The 26,736-nt window shown below is 37.4% G+C and overlaps 2 protein-coding genes across 4 annotated transcripts in view; one reads left to right on the forward strand and one right to left on the reverse strand.

The window, feature by feature from the left end:
* Positions 1-20,246, reverse strand: part of KBTBD3 (kelch repeat and BTB domain containing 3) — a 27,141-nt gene extending 6,895 nt beyond the window's left edge. Inside the window, exons 1-2 of one of the 2 annotated variants that reach the window (XM_017544809.2) lie at positions 20,104-20,246; positions 625-869 (exon numbers count right to left, since the gene is read on the reverse strand). In XM_017544809.2, the coding sequence (XP_017400298.1) occupies positions 625-857 (233 nt within the window). In that variant the 5' untranslated portion in view covers positions 858-869; positions 20,104-20,246. Of the gene's footprint in view, positions 1-624; positions 870-13,422; positions 14,792-20,103 lie in introns of those variants that run through there. The other variant, XM_017544810.2, reaches the window with a different exon arrangement.
* The window catches only part of AASDHPPT (aminoadipate-semialdehyde dehydrogenase-phosphopantetheinyl transferase), a 77,549-nt gene that overhangs the window by 34,669 nt on the left and 16,144 nt on the right, over positions 1-26,736 (forward strand). The window contains exons 1-2 of one of the 2 annotated variants that reach the window (XM_017544816.2): positions 20,357-20,688; positions 22,264-22,489. In XM_017544816.2, the coding sequence (XP_017400305.1) occupies positions 20,506-20,688; positions 22,264-22,489 (409 nt within the window). In that variant the 5' untranslated portion in view covers positions 20,357-20,505. Of the gene's footprint in view, positions 1-20,356; positions 20,689-22,263; positions 22,490-26,736 lie in introns of those variants that run through there. The other variant, XM_017544817.2, reaches the window with a different exon arrangement.

Here is a 26,736-nt window from a genome sequence, read left to right on the forward strand (position 1 = left end):
TTAGTAGAGACGGGGTTTCACCATGTTGACCAGGATGGTCTCGATCTCTTGACCTCGTGATCCACCCGCCTCGGCCTCCCAAAGTGCTGGGATTACAGGCTTGAGCCACCGCGCCCGGCCAAGACCTATACTTTAAAATAAAAGGTAGTTTTAAATTATCTCCTACTAAAAAATCATTAATCTTGGTTCTAATTAGTTTTTCTTTGTTCTTGTTTTTGTTTTGAGACAGAGTCCCGCTCTGTTGCCCAGGCTGGAGTGCAGTGACACAATCTCAGATCACCTGCAACCTCAGCCAGTTCAAGTGATTCTCATGCCCTCAGTCTCCCATATAGCTGGGATTACAGGTGCATGCCACTGTGCCTGGCTACTTGCATTTTTAGTAGAGATGGGGTTTCACCATATTGGCCAGGCTGGTCTTGAACTCCTGACCTTAGGTGATCCACCCACCTCAGCCTCCCAGGGTGCTGGGATTACAGGTGTGAGCCACCATGCCTGGCCTAATTAGTTTTTTTTCTTTTTTTTTTTTAAGAATTAGAAGTGACTGTTGCATGTTCCTGTGTGTAGCATAAAACAGAACTTAGTTATCCAAATCAGAAAATCTGAGGCATAGACAAGGTAAAGTACCTGAAAAAGTCACTGCATGCTGCTAACACACAACGATGACATGGGATTATTTCATCTTTCATAATTATTTTGAAATCATAAAAGACATTTTGTTCTCTAAAATTCTGTAGTACACTTAAGATTTTTTGTCCATGATCTTCTGATACAAGGAAGTTGTTTTTCTTCTCAGATGGAATTCCATTACAGGTGCTTCGTTGATTGAAAGCATATGAATTATCCATAGCCAATTCCATATGTCCTTAGAACTAGAATTAAAAAAAAAAAATCACTGATGTAGTAGAAACCTAATGCAAGTTTCAGACTCCAAATTTTGCCCTCTTGATGTCAAATATACAAAAATGGTCACTAAGAAAAATAGTAAGACAGTAAAACTTGTTCTAAACATTTGTTTTCCTGACGTTTAATACTACATTCCTTTGAATTTTCATAAATGTTGACCTCACTGGAATAAAAAGTATATTTTTCATAAGTGCTAACATTCAAGGCTATATAATTGTGTTAAATAGCAAAATGTACAAGTTGTATAAATAGCTTATATAGGATTTCACTACATGATTAATATTATTATTATACATAAGACATGTTATTTCTAACATAGTTATTGAGTATGTACCCAACACAATCCCTCACTTTTTCAATCCATTCTCTTCTGGTTGCAAAGTAGCTATTAAAATGCTGATTTTGCAGCATAAACTATATGGCTTCTAAGGTTAGACTTTTACAAGATAATTGGTTGAAAAAGATCAAAGTGTTAGATTAATTTATTATGGCTTTAGTAAAGAAGAAAAAGGCAAGCACTTTTCCAAGCTGGCCTATGTAAAAGTAGGAAGGAAAACCGCATATAACTTAATTAAGAAATATTTTTTTAAACATGAGGTCAGAAATCCAAGATAGGTAAAGATCAGATAATTGTGACTATCTTGAGCTGCAAATTCAGCTCTAAACATAAAAGTTGTATCATCAAAAGCAAGGAAGTGGGAAACAGAAAAGAAGATTGGGAACTTGGGGAGCCAGACAAATAGAAAACCTTGATTCTACATTTCTGTTCCAGTTATCATCCCAAAACTTAGTGGCTTAAGACAACAATTTATCATCTCTCATGGTCCTGTGGGTTTAGATGATGCTTCTTGCTTGGAAGCTTTCATATAACTACAGGCAGATGGCAGCTGTGGCTGAAGCCATCTGAAGGCCTGACTGGATTACATGTTCAGTATGGTTTCCTCATTCACATTTCTTATGATTCAGCTGGGATCACTTGAACAGATGGGGCTCTTTCTCCTTTTATTGTTTTTTTTCTGAGAACACTTAAATATTTATTCATTCATTTAAAAATAAGAATAAATTTCATATAATTATATTGAATATATCTAATATATGTATTATACATATTCACATATATCCATTTCATATTCATACCTATATATATAACTATACATAACTACAAAAACATATAAATGGATAACTGTAAAATAACTATTTTCCAAAACAAATAAAAGGTTTCTTGAGAAGCGTTACACCGTTTTTTGCAAATCTCTTTACACATCTGGCTTAATAGAAGACAACTAGATTCTCATATCTGCTTCTTTATTCAATTTTTTGTGAAATCATATACCATGTGGCCACACATCTACAACCATCTGATCTTTGACAAATCTGACAAAAACAAACAATGGGGAAAGGATTCCCTCTTTAATAAATAGTGCTGGGAAAACTAGCCAGCCATACACAGAAAACTGAAACTGGACCCCTTCCTTACACCTTATACAAAAATTAACTCAAGATGAATTACAGACTTAACTGTAAAACCCCAAACCATAAAAACCCTAGAAGAAAACCTAGGCAATACCATTCAGGACATAGGCATGGGCAAAGACTTCATGACTAAAACACCAAAAGCAATTGCAACAAAAGCCAAAATTGACAAATGGGATCTAATTAAACTAAAGAGCTTCTGCAGAGCAAAAGAAACTATCATCAAAGTGAACAGGCAACCTATAGAATGGGAGAAGATTTTTGTAATCTACCCATCTGAAAAAGGTCTAATATCCAGAATCTACAAGGAACTTAAACAAATTTGCAAGAAAAAAATAAACAGCCCCACCAAAAAGTGGGCAAAAGATATGAACAGACACTTCTCAAAAAAAGACATTTATCTGTTCAACAAACATGAAAAAAAGCTCATCCTCACTGATCTTAACACACCCTCTCCAAGTGGCTAGCTGGAGCTTCTTCACAGAATGACAGTCTCAGAGTGGCTCAGCTTCTTGAATAAAGCTTGGTTCTCCCTGAGTAGGTACTCCAAGAGCCCTGGGTGGAAGCTAGATACTGGAGAAGTAGTCTAAGCTGTCCTACATCATCAATTAAAGCTCCATTCTAGGACCAAGACAATCTACTGTTGTGCTGTGCAATACAATAACCATGAGCCACGTGTAGCTATTTAAATTACTTGTCAGTAAATAAAATTAAAAATTCAGGTCCTTCATTGCTCTAGCCACATTTAAGTGGTCAGCCATATGTGGTATGATGAGTGACAACTTGTTTGGGCCACAGGGTGCCCACATTTTTGGTTAAACATTACTTCTGGGTATATCTGTGAGAGTGTTCCAGATGAGATTAACATTTTAATTGGTAGACTGAGTAAAGCAATTGTCCTCCCCAATGTAGATATGCCTTATCCTGTGTGTTGAAGGTCTCAATAGAACTAAAGGCTGAGTAAGAAGGAACTCTTGCTCTCTGCCTGACTTCAAGCTGGAACTCAAACTAGAACTATGCCATCAGCTCTCCTAAGTCTCCTGCTTGCTGACTACAAATCTTGGGTCTTCTCAGCCTCCATAATCACATGATCACATGAGCTAATTCCTTATAGTTTCTCTGTATCTCTCCATATATATTTATGTATGCTTGTTTCATATATATATAAAACAAATACATATACCTCTGTAGTAAAAATACATATACATATGTCTAGTACAAATACATATACATGTGTGTGTGTGTGTGTTTGTGTGTAATATATATATCCCTTTGGTTCTGTTTTTCTGATTAAGTCAGATTAATACATCTGCCTAGTGACTACTGTATTATGCAAAGCAAATATAAAACATTCTCATCATCACAGAAAGTTCCACTGGATAGCTATTATAGTGTGTGGAAAAATAGTGTGCCTGTGTGAATATGTGTATGCTTGTGGAAATGTGTATGTGCCTGTGTGTGCAGAAAAATGTAATAAGTTGTAATTGGCAGTACTGCTGGAAATCTAAGTGACTTGTGGAAATAATTTTGTACACGGTATTCTGAGTAACTGTGAATAGGGAGACATATTAAAAATGAGAGTGGATATCATGGAGGAAGAGAGATAATGAAAGGCTTAGATGTTATTTCTAAGGAAAAGGAACTAGAAAAAACCAATACAATGGATGAAGATATATATATATATGTGAGGTCAGAGAGAGTGATCAAGAGAGAGAGTGCAAGATTGATTTATTGTAAGCTTACATGATAACAGAAGCTTAGAAGTCCCAAGATCTACAACCAGTTAGTTAGATACCCAGGTGAGCTGACAGTACAGTTTCAGCACAAGTCCAAAGGCCTGAGAACCACCACGGCTAAGTTTCAGTCCAAAATCTGGTAGGCCCAAGAAGAGTCAGTTTTTAAATTTGAGTCCAATGGCAGGAAAAGACTCATGAATGTCCCAACTCAAACAGGCAGGAGATATTTCCAATTACTCAGTCTTTTATTCTATTCAATTCTTCATTTGATTGGATAAGGCCCACCACACAGGAAAATCTACTTTACTTGGGCTCCTGATTCAAATGTTAATCTCATCCAGAAGTATCCTCACAGACATATTTAGAATATCTGACCAAATGTCTGGGCACCAGATGGCCCAGTCAAGCTTATATGTGAAATTCACTATCGTAACAGTTCAAATGTTGACTTAACAATGTTGATGACATATGACCTAGGATAGAAAAAGAGTATTCCAAATTAGAGTGAGGCATAAAGACAATTATATATGGCTAATGGCCCAGGACTAATTCTTTACCTCACAAGACATCTTCATAAGTCACCTGTAAGACTGTTTTTTAAAATTATACATGTTTTCTCTTCTTTTCTAATATTTATAAAATACACAGATGTGAAATTGTGTATTTATATATTTGCTTGTATAAAATTTTGTGTTTTATAATTGCTTGTATAAAAATCATACATCTTCCCAAGAGTATGATATAATGTTGTTAAATAAGGTGGCCATTAGCCTGAGGTTATCTCTGTAACCAGCCCTCTTATATAGGAGAACTGAAACTTAACTGGGAAACATTTATTGTAACTGACTTAAAAACCAAAAACAAGCCTTAGCCAATCACAAACAGCCAACCAGCCTATTGGTTACAAATAGGGAACTTCCATCAGACAATATACAAATAAGGCAAATGCCTAGCTGTAGTCAATCAGGTAACTTCTCTACTTTGTTTCCATGTTCAACCTATAAAAGCTTGCTGGTCACACTGCTGGAGTGGAGCTCTGTGAACCTCTTTCAATTCTGAATGCTACCTGATTCATGAATGGTTCTTTGCTCAAATTCTGTTAAATTTTATATATCTAAACCTTTTCTTTTAACAATGAGAAATGAAAGAAAAAGTAGGTAATCAGAATCAGGCTTGAGTTCTAATGCTGGTTCAGCATTTACTTGTGACATATTTGAGGCAAATAACTTCTAATATTTTATTATTTTCAACATCTGTAAAATGGGGATAAACTAAATCTATCTAGTTGTTTTGCTGAGAATATTAAAAAACATAATTTAGCATATACCATGTGTGAAATAAGTGGAAGTTAATGCTTATTTTCTAAGAAATTTAACAGAAAAGCCAATCATTTAAATGACATTAATCAAGAAGTTTACACTTATAAAATAGTGGGGGAAGGGACAAGAGAAGAAGCTCTCTAATAATTCCTAGGGCATAAAAGCAAAGTTGAACACAAGAGCTATCATTGCAAAGTCTCGTTTTATCTGGAGTGTCAGAATCAAAGGAAATAATAAAGAGAATTGGTGGGAGACTTGAGCCAGCCTCCCTAACTTCATGATGATGAAAATATATGTTTAAAAGGAATAGCCAGGGGCTGGGTACAGTGACTCATGCCTGTAATCCCAGCTACTCTGGGGGCTGAGGTGGGATAATCACTTGAGCCCAGGAGACGGAGGTTGCAGTGGGCCAAGATCATGCCATTGCACTCCAGCCTGGGTGACAGAGTAAGTGGTTGTTTCAAAATAAATAAAAATAAAAGGAACAGCCATGAAGTATTTATACTATGCAAAAGGGCATGCAAAGCAGGTAAACAGATAATATGATTGAAAACAGTCTATACTAGTTTGATAGATATATGTTAATGCTGTGCAAAAGATCAGAGTGTCCTCTCAGTGTCACAGTGTAGCCAAGATGTTACTCCTGGTCTCATTCTCCAGTCTAGTGATGAGGTGGGGCATCAATAACCTAAAACAGTAATGTAAGGCATCTCCATGACCTGTCTAAAATAATTACAGAATTGGTTGACTCAGTCCAGATCACCTAGATGCCCCTTGGAATTGCTCTATAATTTCATCCACTAAAAGATATATATTTAAATACCTCTATGTGTTAGAGGAAGTTAGATGCTGAGGATCAAAAGATATATTATCTCCTATAACTTTAGATTGTTCTGGATTTCTAAAAGTTCTCTCAAAGATTAGCATAATAGATGTTGGCAGGGATATTTGATCAACATGGAACATTCTAAAGCAGTAATAGAATGCTGGATACCCTGACCTCCAGGCTATCCAGCAGGGGAGACATGGGGAAAAGGATGTGGGTAGATACTGAATACCTGTTTCACAGTGTTTTTGTTCTATACACAATCAATATGTGTGCATATTACTTGTGAAGCACTTGCTACAAACCCGGTGCTGGTCTAGATAGATTGAAAATATAGCGGAAGCCGGGCGCGGTGGCTCACGCCTGTAATCCCAGCACTTTGGGAGGCCGAGGCGGGTGGATCACGAGGTCAAGAGATCGAGACCATCCTGGTCAACACGGTGAAACCCCGACTCTACTAAAAATACAAAAAATTAGCTGGGCATGGTGGTGCGTGCCTGTAATCCCAGCTACTCAGGAGGCTGAGGCAGGAGAATTGCCTGAACCCGGGAGGCGGAGGTTGCGGTGAGCCGAGATCGTGCCATTGCACTCCAGCCTGGGTAACAAGAGGGAAACTCCGTCTCAAAAAAAAAACAAAGAAAAGAAAAAAGAAAATATAGCGGAAAATAGAATTTGTGAATGACACAAAGTGAGCAAGATATATTGCAGAGGAAGAATTCACAAAGAATCATGAGAGAAATGCGGGAAAACCAGGAGAAGTAGTAGAAACTAAGGGAAGAGAGTTTCAAGTATGAAGTTGTCACCTATATCATGAAAAGGAGACGGAAAAAAAGTCACCGATAATTTAGGGGTGGAGTGAGGAGAGAACAGATTACAGTGGAGTTAAGTGGAAATAATGGGCACAATTTATATACATTTTTTTAAAAAAGTTCATCAAAGCCTGGCGTAGTGGCTCAGCACTTTGGGAAGCCGAGGCAGGTGGATCACCTGAGGTAAGAAATTCCAGACCACCCTGGTCAACATGGTGAAACCCTCTCTCTACTAAAAATACAAAAATTAGCCAGGCATGGTGGTGGGCACCTGTAATCCGAGCTACGCGGGAGGCTGAGGCAGGAGAATCACTTGAACCCAGGAGGCAGAGGTTGCGGTGAGTTGAGATCGCACCACTGAACTCCAGCGGGGGCAACAGACCAAGACTTTGTCTCAAAAAACAAAAATGTTCATCAAAGTAGGGGCTGGAGGAGCAGGTAGATACCAGGAAATTTTGTTTTATTTTGTTTTGTTTTGTTTTGTTATAGATGGGAGAAACTTGAGCATGTTAATACACTGAAAAGAAAGGGCATGTATGCAGGAAAATTTTGACAATGATCACAACAATCTAAATTCAATATCTACATCCACCTCACACAGCAAAAGTTATTGGACCTTTAAACCAATAAATTGGAGAACAATACAGGAAAACTTTTATTTTTCTTGACAGGTAAACATTGATAGGCAAATAAATGGTTAGAAACTGAACTTTTATAGTTGTTTAGTGCTGTAATGAGAAAGAAGATATCAGGATTTATCATAAATAATTTATACAGTTATTTCATCCACATTCATAATAATCCTTTAAGATTGGTATTAATTAGATTACTTTTTCACACAGCAAATTGAGGCTCAGATTAAATAACATGCCTAAAAACATAAAACTAGTAGAAACTAGTTCCACTAAATGTCCATGTTCTTTCCAATATGAGTCATTCTGACCCTGGATTTTAATATTAAATAAAAGCCCAGAAAGCAATTTTAGTGCTCCTTAGATCCAACCATAAATGTACTTATCAAAAGTTACCACAGCAATTTAAGATCATTATTAATAAGAATGACATACATGATAATAATAGCTAATATTTGCTGAGCCAGTAAGCTGTGCCAGGCACTGGCCTACAGCGTTCACATAGTATTTAATTTGATTCTTATAAATATAACCCCTATTAAAAAAAAAAAAAACAGACTGTGCTTCTAGTAAGGTTTAGATGTACCTTTCTCTGTTTCTCCTGCTAAGTACAACAAACAAACAAACCCTGGAGGTACATATAAATATAAATAAACATATATTGAACACAAATAAATGAAAACGATGAAAAGTGGAAAGATGAAATCAAACTGACTAGTGACCTGAGGAACAACATAGTGGTGAGTTCCCTCGGTTTTCCTTTTGCCTAATATTTTCCAGATTCTACAAAAGCTGCAACCCTGATACACCAACAGGCACACACATAAGTAGCCCCCAAACTGCCCTCTTTTAAGTCACAGAACCAGGAAAGAAGCAACCTAACAAGACAGAAAAGTTTTAAGAAAATAACCACTCTACCACAGCAGAAGACCACACAAAAAAAAATTCTGGCTCTATACCCACCCAAGCCTGCAAAGGTACAATGGAGAGCCTAGAATTTCACCAATGATAGGCTATAATGAGGCGCTTCTACCTTTCTCCTCCTATCCCCCAACTAGAATCATATCAGAGAAGGCTAAATAATCACTAAAACATCTGTGCAGGCCAGGCACAGTAGCTCACTCCTGTAATCCCAGCACTTTGGAGGCCGAGGCAGGCAGATCACCTGAGGTCACGACTTCTAGACCAGCCTGGCCAACACGGTGAAACCCCATCTCTACTAAAAACACAAAAATTAGCCGGGTGTGGTGGTGGGCACCTGTAGTCCTAGCTACTCGAGAGGCTGAGGTAGGAGAATCGATTTAACCGGGGAGGCAGAGGTTGCAGTGAGCCGAGATCGTGCCACTGCACTCCAACCTGGGCAACAAGAGTGAAACTCCATCTGAGAAAACAATAATAATGATAATAATCTATGCAAGAGATAACATTCATAAGTCACTGATAGCTAAACCAAAATGAAATTCTAAAAAAGTTCAAGTAAGCCACAGGAAGACAGAAAAGAAAAACACTGAGAAATAAACACAGAGTAAATAGAAAACAGAAAATAAATGGCAGGCTTCAATACTGACATAACAATAATTGCACTAAATGTAAGCAGTCTATATACACCAATTAAAAGACAGATTACCAGAGTAGATTAAAAAGTGACCCAACTTTATGCTTCCTAAAATTAAAATCACTTCAAATATAATACATAGGTTGAAAGTAAAAGAATCGGAAAAGATATACCATGCAAACCACTAGTTAAAATAAAGCAGGTGTGGCAATATAATTACAAGATAAAGTAGACCTGAGCAAGGGAAAGGGATATTATGTAATATCCACCCACCACCAAGAAGACTAGCAATCAAAAATATATATGCACCAAATGATAGAGCTGTAAAATATGTAAAGCAAAAACTGGTAAAACTGAAAAAAAAAAAAAGACAAATCCACTATTATAGCTGGAGACTTCAACACTCTTCTCTCTAAAATTAATAGAACTAAACAAGAAGGATAGAGAACTCAACAATTATAGAAAACTTCACCTAACAACAGCAGAATACATATTCTTTCCCAGTGCTCATGGAGCATATATCTAGATAAATCATATCCTGTCCCACAAAAACAAACTTCAAATTATTTAAAAGAATTGAAATTACACAGATTATATCCTTTCACTACAATGAAATCAAACTAGAAATCAGTAACAAAAATATAACATAAACATCTCCAAGCACTTGGAAACAGAATAACACACTTCTAAATAATCCATGGGTCAAAGAGAAAGTTTCAAGTATAATGTATTTAAAAAATACATTAAACTTAATAAAACTAAAATACAATATATCAAAATGTGTGAGATGCAACTAAAATAGTGCTGAGAGGAAAATTTATAGCATTAAGTGCTTACATTACTACAACTCGCCCAATATGAAATATATAATTTGAACAGCCCTGTAACCATTAAGGAAATTAAATTTACCAAAAGTTTAAAGAAGAGTTAATACCAGTTCTATAAAACTTCAAGAAAATAGAAGAAAAGGGAAGATTCCCAATTAATTTTATAAAGTGAATATTATTGTGATACTCCAGACAAAGACAGTAGCCCAAACAAACAAAAAATGAAATCCCATACTATAGACCAATAGATGTAAAAATTGTTTTAAAAATATTAGCAAAAAAATTCAGTAATATATATAAAAGGAATTATACGCTATGGCCAAGTAAGTTTATCCAAGGATGTAAGGCTGGTTCAATATTTGAATACCAACTAGCATAATTTATCTTATTAGGCAGCTAAAAAAGAAAAATTACAAGATGCACAAAAAGCATTTGAAAAAATACAACACCCAGTTATGGGAAAAACTCTTAGCAAAAGAGAAAGAGAGGGGCAAATACACCCCTTCTCAATTTGATAGAGAAAATCTACAAAAAAACTATAAGTAACATTATGGAATGCCTTCCCCCTAAGATGAGGAAAACAGCTAGGATATCCACCCTTACCACTGCTATTCATCATAGTACACACTTATTTAGAAGTGTATTATTCAGTTTCCAAGTGTATGTAAGCTCTAGCCAGCATGCTAAAACAAGAAAATTCAATAAAAGGCATATACATTGGAAAGGAAGAAACAAAACTGCCTCTATTTGCAAATTCCAAGATAGTGTATGTAGACAATCCAAAGGAATCTACCAGAAAAAAATCTCATAGAACTAATAAGCAAGTTTAGCAATGCCACAGGACACAAGAGCATCACATGAAAATCAATCATATTTCTATATACCAGCAATACATACATAGAAACAAAAATTAAAACAAAAACAAAAATTAAAAGTACAATAGTTCAAAAGAAAAAACTGAAGTAAATACTTAGGTATAAATCTAACAAAACACGCACAGCACTTGTAGGCTGAAAAATATAAAATGCTAACAAAAGAAATCAAAGAAGACTAAAATGGAAAGATATGCCATTCCTGCTAATGGGAAAGTCAACTTAATAAAGATGTTCCCTTAATTCTCCCTAAACTGATAGAAAGATTTAACACATTTTTTATCAAAGTCCTAGCACGTGGGAACAGGGGATCTAGTGAACTGAAAGAATGTTGCCGAGTTCACCCAACTCCAAGGCAGCAGCAGGAAGGATCCTTCCTGGCCCCACTCCGCAATGACTGTCGCTCACCTGGATCAGCCTCTCTTGCTGTGAGTTGGAGTCTGCAAAGTTGAGGTCTCTCTCTCTGTCTCTCTACCTGTACCTAAGACAGAGGTTCTCACACTTTAGTGTGCTGGAGATTCCCTCAGTATCTTCCCAGACCCCTGGCCCTGCCCAGGCACCAGCAGACTCTCTGGAGCTTGAGAATCAGGCATGTGTGTTGGACAAGAGGAGCAAGAAAGGGAAGAAGACAGAGCTGGTGACTTACATGGCTCAGAAAGAACCCAGGAATTGGCTGGGCATGGTGGCTCATGCCTGTAATCTCAGCACTTTGAAAGGCCGAGGCAGGCGGATCACAAAGTCAGAAGTTCAAGACCAGCCTGACCAACATGGAGAAACCCCGTCTCTACAAAAATATACAAAATTAGCCGGATGTGGTGGTGGGCGCCTGCACTCTCAGCTACTCAGGAGGCTGAGCGAGGAGAATCGCTTGAACCCAGGAGGCAGAAGTTGCAGTGAGCCAAGATCATGCCACTGCACTCCAGCCAGGGTGACAGAGCAAAACTCCATCTCAAAAAAAAGAACCCAGGAATCTTTTTCGAGGTTGTCGCTGGGATAGTGGTGCAGATGTGGCTGAGGGAGGCCCGGCCAGCCCCTGTGGGACCATCTCGCTTGGTGCACAGGACACCTACTGACAGTCACCAGTGCACTACCATGGAAGAAATCTTCCTGGAGCTCATGGCATGGACCAATCAGCACTTTTCAGAAGCTAAAAAAGGCCCAGCCCGCTCCCCTTCTCTGTGGGTCCCAGTATATTTTTAAAAGTCAAGACAATTCAAAACAGAGTTTCTAAAACTATGGCATGTTTGTAATGTTTTAGTTATTAAATTAGTGCTTTTGATGCATACACAGACACACACACACACACACACACAAAAAAAAAAAAAAAAACCAAAGTCCTTGCATGATTTTTTGTATATATAGATTACTGTAAAATTTATATGGAATGATAAAGAAACTGGAATATCTAACACAACCAAAAAGAATAATAATGAGGGAAGCACCAGTCTACCTGATTTCAAGACTTAACTATAGCTATGGTAGTCAATACTGTGTAATATTAGTGAAAAGAAAGACACATAGATCAGTGGAACACAATACACAATTGAGATACAGCCCCATACAAGTATAGCCAAGTGACTTTTAACAAAGGTGCAAATGTAATTCAATGGAAGAAAAAGAATCTTTTTAACAAAAAATGCTGAAGAAAATGGATATCCACAGGAAATAAAAAAATGAACCTTGACCTCTACCTCATAGTATATGTAAAACTTAACTCAAAATAGATTTAAATGCAATATATAAAACTTTTAGAGGAAAATATAGAAGAAAACCTTTGTAACCAGGGTCTCCTTAATGGGCTCTTAGACATCAAAAGCATAACACATAAATGAAAAAATTAATAGATTGAATTTTATCAAAATTATATTTTTTCCTCTGTGAAAGTCCCTTTAGTTAAGAGGATGAAAACACAAGCTGTGAGCCAGGAAAAAAAATATTTGCAAACTGAATCCGATAAAGAAATAATCTAGAAAGAAATCTGAAAACTTACCACTAAAAAAACCAGACAATTCAATTTAAAAAATGGGCAAAAGGCACAAAGAGCTGTTTCACCAAAAAGAATATACAGATGGCAAGTAAGTACATGAAAAGATGTTCAATATAATTAGTCATTATAGAAATGTAAATTAAGACTGCAATGAAATATCCTACTCATCTATCAAAATAGCTTAAATAAAATATAATGATAACACCAAATACTTGAGGGTGTTCAGAGACACTGGATCACCCATACATTGCTGGTGGAAATCGTTTGTCAGTTTCTTAAAAAAACTCATCATACATATACCTTATCACTCAACAATCATGCTGCTGTGCATTAGAAATAAAAACTTGCATGTGCACAAAAGCCTGTACATGTTTCATAACAGCTTCATTTGTATAGCCAAAAGCTGAAAGTAATCAAAATGTTGTGCAACAGGTGAATGAGTAAAGAAATCATGGTACATCCATATCATGGAATACTACTCACCATTAAAAAGGGATGAAGTATTGATACACATAATTTAGATAGATTACGGGAATCTACACATGTAAGAAAATGAGAAGAAACTACACACACACACATTGTACCAATGTCAAATTCCTGGTTTTGATCTTTTACTATACTTATATATGTGCCCATTTGGGGAAACTGGGTTAAGGATACATGGAAACTCTAGCTTTACAACTTCTTGTATAATTATTTTTAAGAAATTAAAAGATAACAAAAGAGCAATTCAGAAATTATTTTGACGTTCCAGCCTTCTTCTTGCGCAAAACATAGAAAATGAAAATAAACCATCATTTTTTCAATGGTATGAAATCATTCCTCTGTGTTTTAAAATAGTAAATAAAACAGTACATAGGTGACTAAAAGAGATACTTCCGAAAGAATAAAAACTATATTTCTACATAGTGGCATAGGTCCTGAGAATATCAATTTTTAAAACTCTAACCACAAACACTTTTAATTAACTTCATTGTCAGGAAAATCATGTATGTAATTTAGATCTTGTATTGGATTAATTATTGAGCCTCATGGTTAATGAATAAGTGGAACACATGAGATAAACACAAAGTTATTTTTATTTCTATAAATAGTAACAGAAATCAGCTTTATTAGAAAATTTCAAGTATCCTAAAATAATATATAAGGATCATACATAGCTATTCACTTTTATAAGACTTTAAAAAAAAAATCTGCCATGTTTACTCTACACAGAATGACAAATCCAAAGAGCTGAAAATTTCCATTTCTTAAATTTCATTTGAGTAAATCCTATTAGTATAGTGTATTTTGCAAATAACAAAGAATATGGCTTTTGGAACTAGAGAAATAAGAGTCCTAAATGGTTCATCAATAACTAGTGACTCCTACTTAGGCTCTCTGAAGTTTTGGCTTCCTCATCTGACATACCTGTCACACTGGACTGTTGTGAGACTTAAATGATACAATGTATATTAAGTTAATATTGTCAAATTATATATAAATATTAATGATTAAAATCAATAACATTAACTGTTAAACAATTCTTAATTCTTGGCAAAAATTTATAAGGCAATTATTTTTCTTCAAATAGTCTTCAAATTCAATTATGCTATTTCACTGATTTTAAGACACAAACTTTTTCGCACTTATCTGCACCTGACAGACATCTTATAATCACTCTGGTTGGGTAGTAGCATGACATATTTGTCATTACATGTGTATTAAATTTGAAGTATGGACATCAGCATCTTGGAAGAAGACCCTGGAGATAATAATGGACATTGGTTTAAGAAATGATGTATCACTAATGCTCTAAACAGAGAATGATACTATAAAAACAAAACATAGACATGGGGACTCTGAATTGAAAATCAATAAAAGACATTTTGAATGTTAAGAAGTTTTAGGCCGGGCGCGGTGGCTCACGCCTGTAATCCCAGCACTTTGGGAGGCCGAGGCAGGCGGATCACGAGGTGAAGAGATCAAGACCATCCTGGCCAACATGGTGAAACCCCGTCTCTACTAAAAACACAGAAAAATTAGCTGGGCGTAGTGGCACGCGCCTGTAGTCCCAGCTACTCGGGAGGCTGAGGCAGGAGAACTGCTTGAACCCGGGAGGTGGAGATTGCAGTGAGCCGAGATCGAGCCACTGCACTCCAGCCTGGCACCTGGTGACAAGGTGAGACTCTGTCTCAAAAAAAAAAAAAAAAAAAAAAAGAAGTTTTAGGAGTGCCTCAGCCAATTAATTTTGCTTATGTTCTTTGTACGTAAGTGAAAGGATATTATATGATTTTTTTTAAAGGGAGCTCTTTGTATGAGTAGAAAAAATTCTTAATGATAAAGAGTTGTGCCATAGTTGGTATTTTTTTTCTTAGTAGTATATAAAATAATAGTATACTTTATAAGATTGCATCCTAGCTTCAATGAAACACCTTCCTGCCCAAAACACTGACTCAGTTTTAAAAATGATTCTCTTATTGTTTTAAAGTCTTCCATTAAAATTTGATTTAAATAATTGAATCAATAAAGGTACAAGAGTCAAGCCTAAAAACGAAGCCTTTGATAAAAAAGTAATGACAAAAATCAAATACCACTTGATAAAAGTAGAACATTAAAGCTGTGCTCTACCTGATCTGGGCTTTGATTTCATTGGGTCCTACAGTGATCTTAGTTTGGTCACTGATGTTTCAATATGTGGCATGATTTCTGGCCTATTCTAGTAAATATTTATTATAGATGCTAACTATATGACAAGCACTGAATTAGGCACTAGAGATAGCAAAGAGAATAAAAGACAGACATGGTCCTTGCTTTTTTGTTGCTCAGTATCTGGTGAAGAAGACATAATAAATAAGGTACTATAAGTTTTTATAAATACTGTGAAGACATAGTAGGAAGTAGAAATAAAAATGAACAATGAGGGCATTCAATTTCAGACAGTAACAATCGGTTACGGTGAACGCTTATATAGTGTTTATTATGTGCCATGCATTGTACTATGTTTTGGTTTTTTGAGAGACTCTTGCTGCGTCACCCAGGATAGAGTACAGTGGCAGGATCACAGCTCACTGAAGCCTCAACCTCCTGGTTCAAGCAATCCTCCCACTTCAGCCTCCTGAGTAGCTAGGATTACAGGTGTGCATTAGTACACTTGGCTAATTTTTTTTTTTTTTTAAGAGATAGGATCTCACTATATTACCCAGGTTGGGCTCAAACTCCTGGCCTTAGGTGATACTTGCGCCTCAGCTTCCCAAACTGCTGTGACAATAGGCATGAGCCACCACGCCTGGCCCATGCTATATGTTTTACACATAGTCTTTTAATCTTCAAAAAACCTAAATAAAGCAGATACTTATCTTCACTTTAAGAGAGAGAAAATGGGCTTTGATAATTTAAGTAATTTGGCTAAGATCATATAGCAAGTAAGTGGGGAGGTTGGTATGTGAACTCAGTCTGGGTTGAGAGCCCTTGCTTTCATCCACTACACTACTAGGGAAAGCCTTTCTGAAGTGTCATTTGAGAACTGAATCATAAGAAGGTAAGGAGATAGTGAGAGAAATCATATATAAAGCCCTACAGGGGGAAAGGAGTCCTTCAGGTTTAGGAAATTAAAGGCAGCCAATATGGCTGGAGTAGTTAATGAAAGCAAGAGGGTCAGGAGATAGGGCTGCAGAAAGCAGTTGCTACCTCAGGCAGAATCCTATGGGTCACAGGAGCTGGGAGTTTATTCCAAGTGAAATAGGAACAACTGATCATTTTAAACCGGACAGTGACATGACATCATTTTTTTAAAAAATATTTTTGTAGCTAATGTATCAAGAACGAATTGAAAGAAGGTATGAGGAGTCCAAGTCATTCATTTATTCAACAAATATTAGTTTGTGGAGTAACAAATATTGTGGCAGGCACTATTCTAGATACTAGAAATGCAGCTAAAAACAACATAGACAAGGTTCTCTACTCTGGAGTCCGCTTTAGAATGGTGAACACACACACACACACCCCTCCCTTCTCCTACATTAACAATTTCTCCACACTTCTGGACATTTTCCAACAGCATGCCACTTCTACTATCTTTCATCTTTAAACAAACATCAAACAAAAATCTATCATCTGATCTTTTATTCCCCTCTAGCTACCATCCCATTTTTCTACTTCCTAAATCCAGAAAAACTTTGAAAAACTTTCAAGAACACTCTGTGGTAGTGTCACCTCCAGTTATTGTCTCAACCCACTACAATAAAATTTCTTTCTTTTACTCCATTAAAACTGCCCTTGTCAGTGTCACCACAATGCCATCTTGAAGCTAAATTTTCATTTCTCTCTCCTTCTCTTATTTCACCTCTTAGGAATATTCATACTGTTAACTAGTCCTTCTTGAAACACTCATCTTTTAGTTTCTGTACCACAACATTCTTTAGGTTTCTTACCTTGCTGGCCTCTCCTTCTCAGTCTAATTAGAGGGCAATATAGCATAAAGATTAAGGGCATGGATTTCTAGATTTAGCTCTGAAAGCAGGTTGTGCTATGGCATGGAAGACAGACATTGGAAGAGAGTGCTCCCCTTTCTCAGGCAGGCTAGAAAAATGATTAGTATTTCAGATGAAAAGTGATGGTGAGTTATACCAGAGTGTTAACAGTGGAAATAAAGAGAAATAAATGGATTTAGCTGTATTTTAGAAGTACAGCCAAAAACATTTAGAGATGGATTGGATATAGGGAGTCAAAGAAAAGGACCATCATACTTTTTTCATTGAGAAACTGGTAGAATTAGGGAGCTACTCAAAGAAGTCTTGGGCGGGGGGAAAAGGTTTGAGGTAGAATAAAGTTTGTGACCCAATAAAAAGTTAGTGAATATATCCAGAAAACACCTAGACTTAGAGATGATCTCATCCAATGCCTTTCCATTGAAATTAATACCTGGAAAAGGTTACATCACGCATAGGATCCTCTGTAACCAAAGTCACACAAACAATTAGTGGTAGAGCTGGAAACACAAAATGAGTCTCCCAGAATCCTGCTAAGAAGCCACAGATCAGCATCAAGACAATCATTACAGACTCAGTGAGCCTCTATTACTTTAGTCCTCTTCTTCCCCTGATCAATGCAATAAAAAATATTTTAATAAAATTGTTGGGTTCATTTAACATAGGCAAGTTATGAACTGCATATTTATATTTCCTTAATAAAAGTGAGTGAGGGAAGTAAAGGCAGATGGGATATAAAAAGCAGTGTTACCCTTGATGTTAATTGTGGAGGCATTAATAACATTTACTCATGTGTCCTATTTGTAAAAGGTTTACATGACATTCCCGCTCAAGTACTATCCATTCTATTTTGCAAGATAGTGCACATGCAAATAATTCAGGACAGTAAAAGAGATGTCATAAGACAATACTAGATTAACTGCCAAATGAATTATATAAACAATACTGTTTTGAGAAAAGGTACTCTGAAGTAGGCCCTAAGAGAAGGTTTAAGTTAAGCTCTAGAGGATGACACAGAAGATTTTTAAAAGTACACAGGGAAGGGGATTAAACAAACCTATAAAATTTATTCACTAGGATGCTAGGTTTGGGGCTGAGGTTTGGGAGTGGGGAGAGTGAGCTATTTTAGACTGTGTGAACAGAGATACTCTGTTTGGTAGGACATTTGGGGCTGAATGATACAGAGGAAACAAGGAATGTGATAATGGGAGAAGGGGAGAATATTCTAGATATAACAAGTACAAATAATCCCTACATTACTGTCTGTGTATTAGACTCCATAGATTTGACACACAGAGATCTTGTTCGATGGGAAAATAATGGGATATGAATTCCTAAACTTGAATTTAAACAAATTCTCTTTCTGAGCGCAGTGTCTCCATCAGTAATAAGTGCTGCACATAACATGTGCAATAACGTACACAGAAGTGTTTTGGAAGCAGAAACGTATAATGTACCAAAGTTATAAAAATCAATTTAAAAGGCAAGAAGGAAAAGTTATATGATTCTTAAAAATAAAGAAGTGAGTTATGATCATTGATGATATGGGTATTAGTATTACCTTATGTATTTTACACTGTCTCTTGTACTTTTTATGCATATGATTTATTTGCCTTACCAGATTGTAAGCTCCCTGCAGCTGGTAAGCAGATTTTCAATATGGTAGGTGACACAAGCTTTTGGTTAGCTAAGATGATATATTAAGCCAATAATTCATTTTACTGTCCTTTAGGGATCTGAATTTCTGTGTGTGTGTGTGCGCTCAGAATACCATCTACTTTCGAGGGATTCGAGGGGGCTTATATCATGAAAAGTTAACGAAAACAAGTATAGATAAAAACAGAATAGAACCCATCTTAAAGAGACAGAGATAATAGGAAGGTAACTGTGTTAATTACTACTGCTGGCCTTTGGCTGGTATTTCCTGGCAGTCAGAGGAAGAAGGAAATCGGCTGAATCCCGCAGTACTGCACTTGAATCGACCTCCAGGTAGTCATTTACAGTCATCTGCAGAGACCTTTTCCCTGGAACAAAACCTGCAGGGCACTTGGATCGCGTGGGCTTTCATACGAGAATCAACAACAGCCTATACGGAACAACTAAGGAAGCAGACACACATCAGTATGACCCTTCATGAAGCCTGTGAAAATAACTGAGCAGAGTTATTTACTTGTTTCTGCTGCTGTTAGAGAAAGGACCTCTGTCATGATGGAAACACTGCAGCCTCAACAATGGAATCCTGTTTCCTCGCTAGGGCTCTAACCCAGGCTTGGCAATAGAAAACAGCACCTGGATCGCTTCATCGCCCCCAAATAAACTGCCAGCATTAGCCCAGCTGCTCGCTGGCAACCTCGGATTCAGGCGAGGTCGGTGTTCCGCACTGGGGGCAGTGCCTCTGCTTGGCCTTCGGAGGGACGGTTTCAGGTAGGTGGCTGCTAAGGGTTGGCAGCTTACGGTGTGAGGGTGGGTCTTAGGCCGATGGGGCCGGGGGCAGGGAAAGAAGCATCTCAGGGTTGCCGCGTTGCACAACTCCAGCAGGCACCACTGCAGACCCCCTCCTAGAAGTGGAAACCTCTCGTGCCCTGTACACGAAGGAGCGACAGAAGCAGCTGTCTCTGGGTCACAGGGGCCAACCCAGACCCAGGGAATAAGGGCCACCATCCCACTCCTCCCTCAGACCCCGGAGCTCACCCACCTGCAACTGCAGTCTCCGAAGTCTCCACCCCAGTCTCCCAGCTTCCAGAGGACTGGTTGCGATTGGCCTGCACCGCTGTCCCGTTAACTCTTCCGCAAGTGTGAGTGGCGTAACTGTCGGGCTCTCGGCCTTGGTCCCGCCCTTCGCTCGTCTCCGAAGCCACGCCTGCGTAACGTCAAACAATGCCGCAAAGCGCAGGGCTGATCTCCGCCCCTAGCTGCTTTTTCTCCGAAAGGAGGTGGCTGAGTTGGGGGCGGGCTGGGAGGGCTGTCGGTGGGCAACGGGCCCGTCTGCGTAGCGACGTCCCTTCACCCGCCCACGGACGCTGGGAAGAAGGGGGTGGGGCGACGTTTGCATCCGCGCCATCAGGCCAGAGGTAGCGGCGAAGTGCTCCTTCAGTGTATGGTTTTCCCTGCCAAGCGGTTCTGCTCGGTGCCATCCATGGAGGGCGTGCGCTGGGCCTTTTCCTGCGGCACTTGGCTGCCGAGCCGAGCCGAATGGCTGCTGGCAGTGCGATCGATCCAGCCCGAGGAGAAGGAGCGCATTGGCCAGTTCGTCTTTGCCCGGGACGCTAAGGCAGCCATGGTACTGCGGGTCTTTTTGGTATTTAGAGTCTTAGTAGCAGATGTTGGGGGAGGCGGGCCAGGCTGTGGAGACCTCACACTCCCGCCCTGTCGGCGGCGCTCTCGCTGTGGAGCCTGTGGCCGGCCCGGGCGACAATGGCCAGCGCTGTGGGGTTGCAGGCCACACACGGCCTGGTTTCCACGGCCATTGTAACCGCCTCGGAGGCCTCGATCGCTGTAAAAATTATCTCTTTCCCCGTTATTGAAAATGGAGACCCTACTAAACCCGTGAAATAAATGTAGGAAGGCCAACAAAAATTTTTTTTTCTATAATGAATGTTTTTATGTCTTTATCTTTAAATTTTTTTCTTTGCGTGGGTTCATAGCCCATGCTTATTCTGCCTGTTAAATATCCCACCATTCTCCAGGGACACCCTACACGTGGTAGGCCCTAGAAATTGTCAGTATGATTTGGTTTCTAGCCCTGCGCTCCCTGGGATGGAAGCCAATGAAATTGAAGCCTGGAGAAGATACCTTCCTCACTAGACGGCATAGGAAACAATATTTTATGTAGATTTGTTTTAGCAATGTATTTTGAAGCAACAAATGGAAAACTGGATTTCAAAACAATCTACTATATAACGCAATTTTGTAAACAATCGTGAATTACTATCATTTAAAAGACAGTCGTTTATTAAAAATGTTACATATTCAAACACCTTTCTGTTTGAAATGTAGGCGCCAGTTTATAATTGTTAAGGCACATTGGTGAACATTTTTTACACTTATAATCTGTAAGGAATTGTGAAATGAGCTACTTTTAAAAGCCTGCAGTGTTTAAAATTTAGTCAGTGTTAGAATGAAAGAAGAAAAAAAGACCTGAAAGATATTTTTTAAAATATATGCTTTGTCATCTTATATTCTTGTTTGTGTGTGTGTGTGTGTGTGTGTGTGTGTTCAGTAATTTTTTAAAAAATAATAAATGGAGACGGAAGAGCAGAACAAGATAGGTAATGCCTTGCTAATTGTTGAAGCTGAGTGATCAATATATGGGATCCAGAAATACATATGCACAGATGTAGATACAATAGGGCTGCTTCTTGCAGAGTTATTTATGACAGCAAGTCTAAAGCCAGCCTAAAATGTCCAATAAATGGGAAATAATATTAATGAAATATGTTACAGTTAAAGCTGCATGGACCAGACCAATGTGTACAGACATAAAATAATTCCCAATACTTATAAATGTAAAAGCTTATATGTGGTAAAATATGACATAAGTATAGTCTCATGTTTGTGTTTATATGTAGAGTTAGCAAAAACATGTAAATGCACACTTAAATACAGAAAAGACTGAAAGGATACCAGCTGTTAACTTTGGTTACTAGTGAAGGAGAGGGAATTGTTAAGGCGAGCTTTAACCTTTTATCTACTTAAGCATTGCTTAAGTCTTAATTAAAGTATGTTTAATACTTAAGTATTTTGAAAAGTTTTAAAAATGAAAATTTTAGAAACCCAAAAAATACACTTTTACACATAGTGTGCTTGTATCTTTAGTAGACATCAATACATACCAAATGTTTTATGTACTTAACAGGCTGGTCGTCTGATGATAAGGAAATTAGTTGCAGAGAAATTGAATATCCCTTGGAATCATATTCGTTTGCAAAGAACAGCAAAAGGAAAACCAGTTCTTGCAAAGGACTCATCGAATCCTTATCCGAATTTCAACTTTAACATCTCTCATCAAGGGGATTACGCGGTGCTTGCTGCTGAACCTGAGCTGCAAGTTGGAATTGATATAATGAAGACTAGTTTTCCAGGTAATGTGGCATTGTTGTAGTACAGCAGTTAAGTGTCTTGATGCCTCAGTTCTTATCTATTGAGCAATCTCAGGCCAGGAGATGTATTAGAGATATTTAAGTTTGGGGAAAATGTCCTCAGTACACAAAGGTAATGGAGAGCATCAATCCGAAAAGGGTGTATTTCTATGAATATTTACAGAGTTATACATAGATAGTCCATTATCCATTACTGGGGATCCATATAATACTTTGCCTAGAGGTAAAGTGAAATATAAATATTTTCTTTTTGAATTGTTCTTCAACTTATTTCACTTAAACATTAACCACAATTTTTCAGTTAATTGTTAGTTTTTTTATAGAATCAATAGTAAAGTACATTGTAGTCCTTATGTGAAGATAACATGTACAGTTGACCCATGAACAACACAAGTTTGAACTGCATGGGTCTACTCGTGAATTTTTTTCAGTAGTCGGCCCTCTGTACCTGCAGATTCTACATCCACAATCAGACACGTATCAAGATTCCATATTTGCAGGATATGAAACCTGAGGACATGGAGGACTGACTTCATATATGCGGGTTCAACAGGGCCACATGTGCAGATTTTGGTATCTGAGGAGGGTCCTGGAACCAGTCCCCAGTGGGTACCAATGGGCAACTATTTGTTCTGTATATAAATACAGCTGTTTTTAGCACATTTATATAAGTAAAAATGAGGAGCAAGCATTATTAAAATATTTAAGTTGCTTTTATATTGCTTTAGAAATTTGTTACTGGTAGCTTTAAGGACCACTAATATTTATGGGGTTGAATGTACTCAGGCAATTTAATACATACTAAATATAGGTTCTCTTAACTATTGTATACTTATCATCACTAATGGTTTAGTAAACACTTAACTGTGTGCCATGGCATTTTATATAGTGCTTTAGATATATTCTCTGATTTAATTCTCTCGACTACCCTATGCTGCATATACTGCTATTTTTACAGAAGTAACAGCCTAAGAAGAAAGCTGTTAATAAGAGAACCCACATCTTCCTAATTTCATAGTAAAACTGTCTAATCTCCAATACTCCCTGCACCATATGTGGCCTGAATATATGGTTCTCTCAGTATGTAAGGCTTATATTAATTTTCTCTCCCACTCCCATTTATGCAGAGAACTCCTATTGTTAGATTTCACCTTAACCTTACTTTAGGGAAGCTTTTGTGAGCCTTCAGTCTAAGTTAGGTTCTTTTGTTGTAGGCTCTCATGAAATATATTTTCTTTATTATTAATGTATCTCAGTTGATTATTCATCAAGATGATTGTCTTTTCCTGATACTTGAAAGCTGTGTGAAAGCAAGAACCATGTTAGCTACATCAGAGTTTGATCACTATCTCTTAGTACCTTGCCTAGTACATAATAGTAAAATATTTTTCAAATGAATGAATAAACATTGTGCTGTTAGAGTATGTGCTTTAGTGTGGCTGTGATCTCTTCTCTCTTTTGCTTTTATTGTCCTTACCTTGTATTTTCCTACTGGCTGCTCTTTCTCTTACCTGCTCATAAGCCTTTCCAGTACAACTGTAGTCTCAAGTTTGCTCAGAACAAGGCCCTGCTAGGGATTTTGGAAACCTTATAGTAGCTTTTGATCTGATTCCCTGGATAAGGGTCAGGAATTTTTTTTTTAACTTCCTGAAGTTGTTAGTTACATTTTTAGTGATGTGCACAGGTGGAATTTTCTTAGGAAAAAATCTGGTATTCAAGAGGGACATAACTGGCTTACTCTAAAAGAATTGTTGCTATAGAAGATTCTTAGCATGGAAATTAGCCCACATAACCTTATCAGCTTTCTGCTGTCATTACAGGAACTTTTTCTAAAACCAGAAATGGAGAGCTCATTGTTTCTTAGAATGCAGTCAGCACAACTACACAGTAATAAATTGGCCCAGTGGGTTGGTATCTGCTTGGGAATGATACCTCTAAGAAACAGATTTTATTACCAGTTAATTTAAGAGGCAGTGTTGGCTGTGGTCACTGCCGGATAATCAAGTAATTAATAACTGAAGCTTTTAATAAATGATAGAAAGACAATTGAGCAAAAATTTAAGATTTAGTTTTTCTGTTAATTATGTTTTATTAGACCTCCCCTCACAAGCTTTTTTTAAAATCTTATTTGACTAATCACAATGTCTAGGCCTTTTTGTCTAGGCCATATTGCTATGTCCAGTAACACATAAAGGAAGAGATATTTTCCAATTGTCACTAGCATTGTTACCATGCCACTGATTTCTGAAGAATGAATGGACGCAGCATGATTTCTTTAATGAGGATGGGAAGTAGACACTGGCTTCCTTCATTGGAGATTCTTTGAATTGCTCTACTTATTGCAGTAAGTAAGGAGATTAAGCAAGGGATTTTTTCTAAGAGTCTTGCCAAATGATGCTAGGCAAAACTTAGGAGAGCAGCAAGGGAAGTACTGTGTTTTCTACTAGGTGTCATTACTAGATTGTCAGCTCTAAAGACGGAGTTGGCTTTTGGGGGTTATCATTAGTGCATTGAAAAAGTCAATTCTATTACTTTATGTTGTTCTGTAGGTAAGAATCCTGTAGGAACTTGGAGAGTCTTTTCCTTTCATAGTGCACTAACCATTTCTACTGAGTGCAGCTCAGTTCCCTCCCTCTACCTGTTCTCCCACTGCTGCTGTGGCAGCACAGGAGAGAACGTACCTAGTATATAGCCTACTATATGCCAGGGCAGTACATTCTTACTCTTAGGAAGAATGGTGTTTTCCGTGTCTTCATCTTAATTTACTACCCTCATTTGGAAGATTTTGGTTGGTTTTCCCTTCATTTTCTAATTTTTTCTATTAAAGGTGTTAACAGTGATAAGCATAAAGGGTAACTTTTGAATTGTTTAATTTTGTGATCATATTTACAAAATAAGGCAATATAAAAGAGACAAAATACATAAAAATTACAATTGAAATTTGGGAAAGGACCAGAATTTCCCCCCCATGGTTTTACATGTTCATCTTTGCATTTTTAAAACAAACTTTGCTGGATTTTTTTTTTTTTAATGCCTTTGAGATCTAAAATTTGTAAGTAGTTTTATAAAGTCACACATTACTTTGTACTCTGAATTCCTTACTGGAAAACCAAGTCTCCACCCTCAAGGAGTTTTCCCACTTCCCAGTTACAGGTAGGTCTTTTTCCATTGTCTGTAGGATTTAATTGTGTAACTAGTATTTCTTGAGCAGCTCCTACAAGTGTGTAACACTGTATTAAATGCCTAATAGGTATTATTTCATCCTCTTAAGACTATTGTGTAAGTACTACTGTTATTTTATATAAAAGGTTAAGACATTTGTCCAAATTGACTTCAGCCAAAAAGTTCATTTATTTAACCACTGCTCTCTACCATATATGGCCTCTCAGTATGAGATTTTATTGATTCCTATTAAAAGAATTCCCAGATACCAAAATATGAAAAATTCCGTGAAACTGGGTTACATACATTTAAAGTTGTTATGGAAGAACTAATGACTAGGAATATGAAAAATATAGTAAGAAGGGCCTTGCCTTTCCATTTTTAAAAATTGTGTTAGGCATTATAAACTAAAAAGAGTATGATATTAGGGAAAGACTAGACAACTGGAAGAGTTAAACTTAGAGCCCAGGATACACACATTTCAATTCAGTGGATAAGAGATTATTTATTAAATGGTGTTGGTAGAATTGGTTTGTCATGTGGATGTAAAACATACTATATACACAAATCTGGAGGAATTAGAGGCTTAAATGTAAACAAAAATTATAGTTTTAGAACAAGATATAGTTTACTGTGACCTTGAGTTGCAGTAATTTTTTAATGTATTTATTATTTTCAAACAAGACAATTCAGAATTTATCAAAGAAATATTTTAATTTTAAAAAATTATATTCCAAAAATATAATCAAATACAAAAGATAAATAATAGAATAAGGAAGATTCTTACAACAAATTTGGTAAATAAAAGTGTCAGTATCATATAAAGAGTTTCGCCAAGCGCGGTGGCTCAAGCCTGTAATCCCAGCACTTTGGGAGGCCGAGGCGGGTGGATCACGAGGTCAAGAGATCGAGACCATCCTGGTCAACACGGTGAAACTCCGTCTCTACTAAAAATAGAAAAAATTAGCTGGGCATGGTGGCGCGTGCCTGTAATCCCAGCTACTCAGGAGGCTGAGGCAGGAGAATTGCCTGAACCCGGGAGGCGGAGGTTGCGGTGAGCCGAGATC

Source organism: Cebus imitator, unplaced genomic scaffold (assembly GCF_001604975.1).
Source record: "Cebus imitator isolate Cc_AM_T3 unplaced genomic scaffold, Cebus_imitator-1.0 Scaffold171, whole genome shotgun sequence".
NCBI classification, from domain to species: Eukaryota; Metazoa; Chordata; class Mammalia; order Primates; family Cebidae; genus Cebus; species Cebus imitator.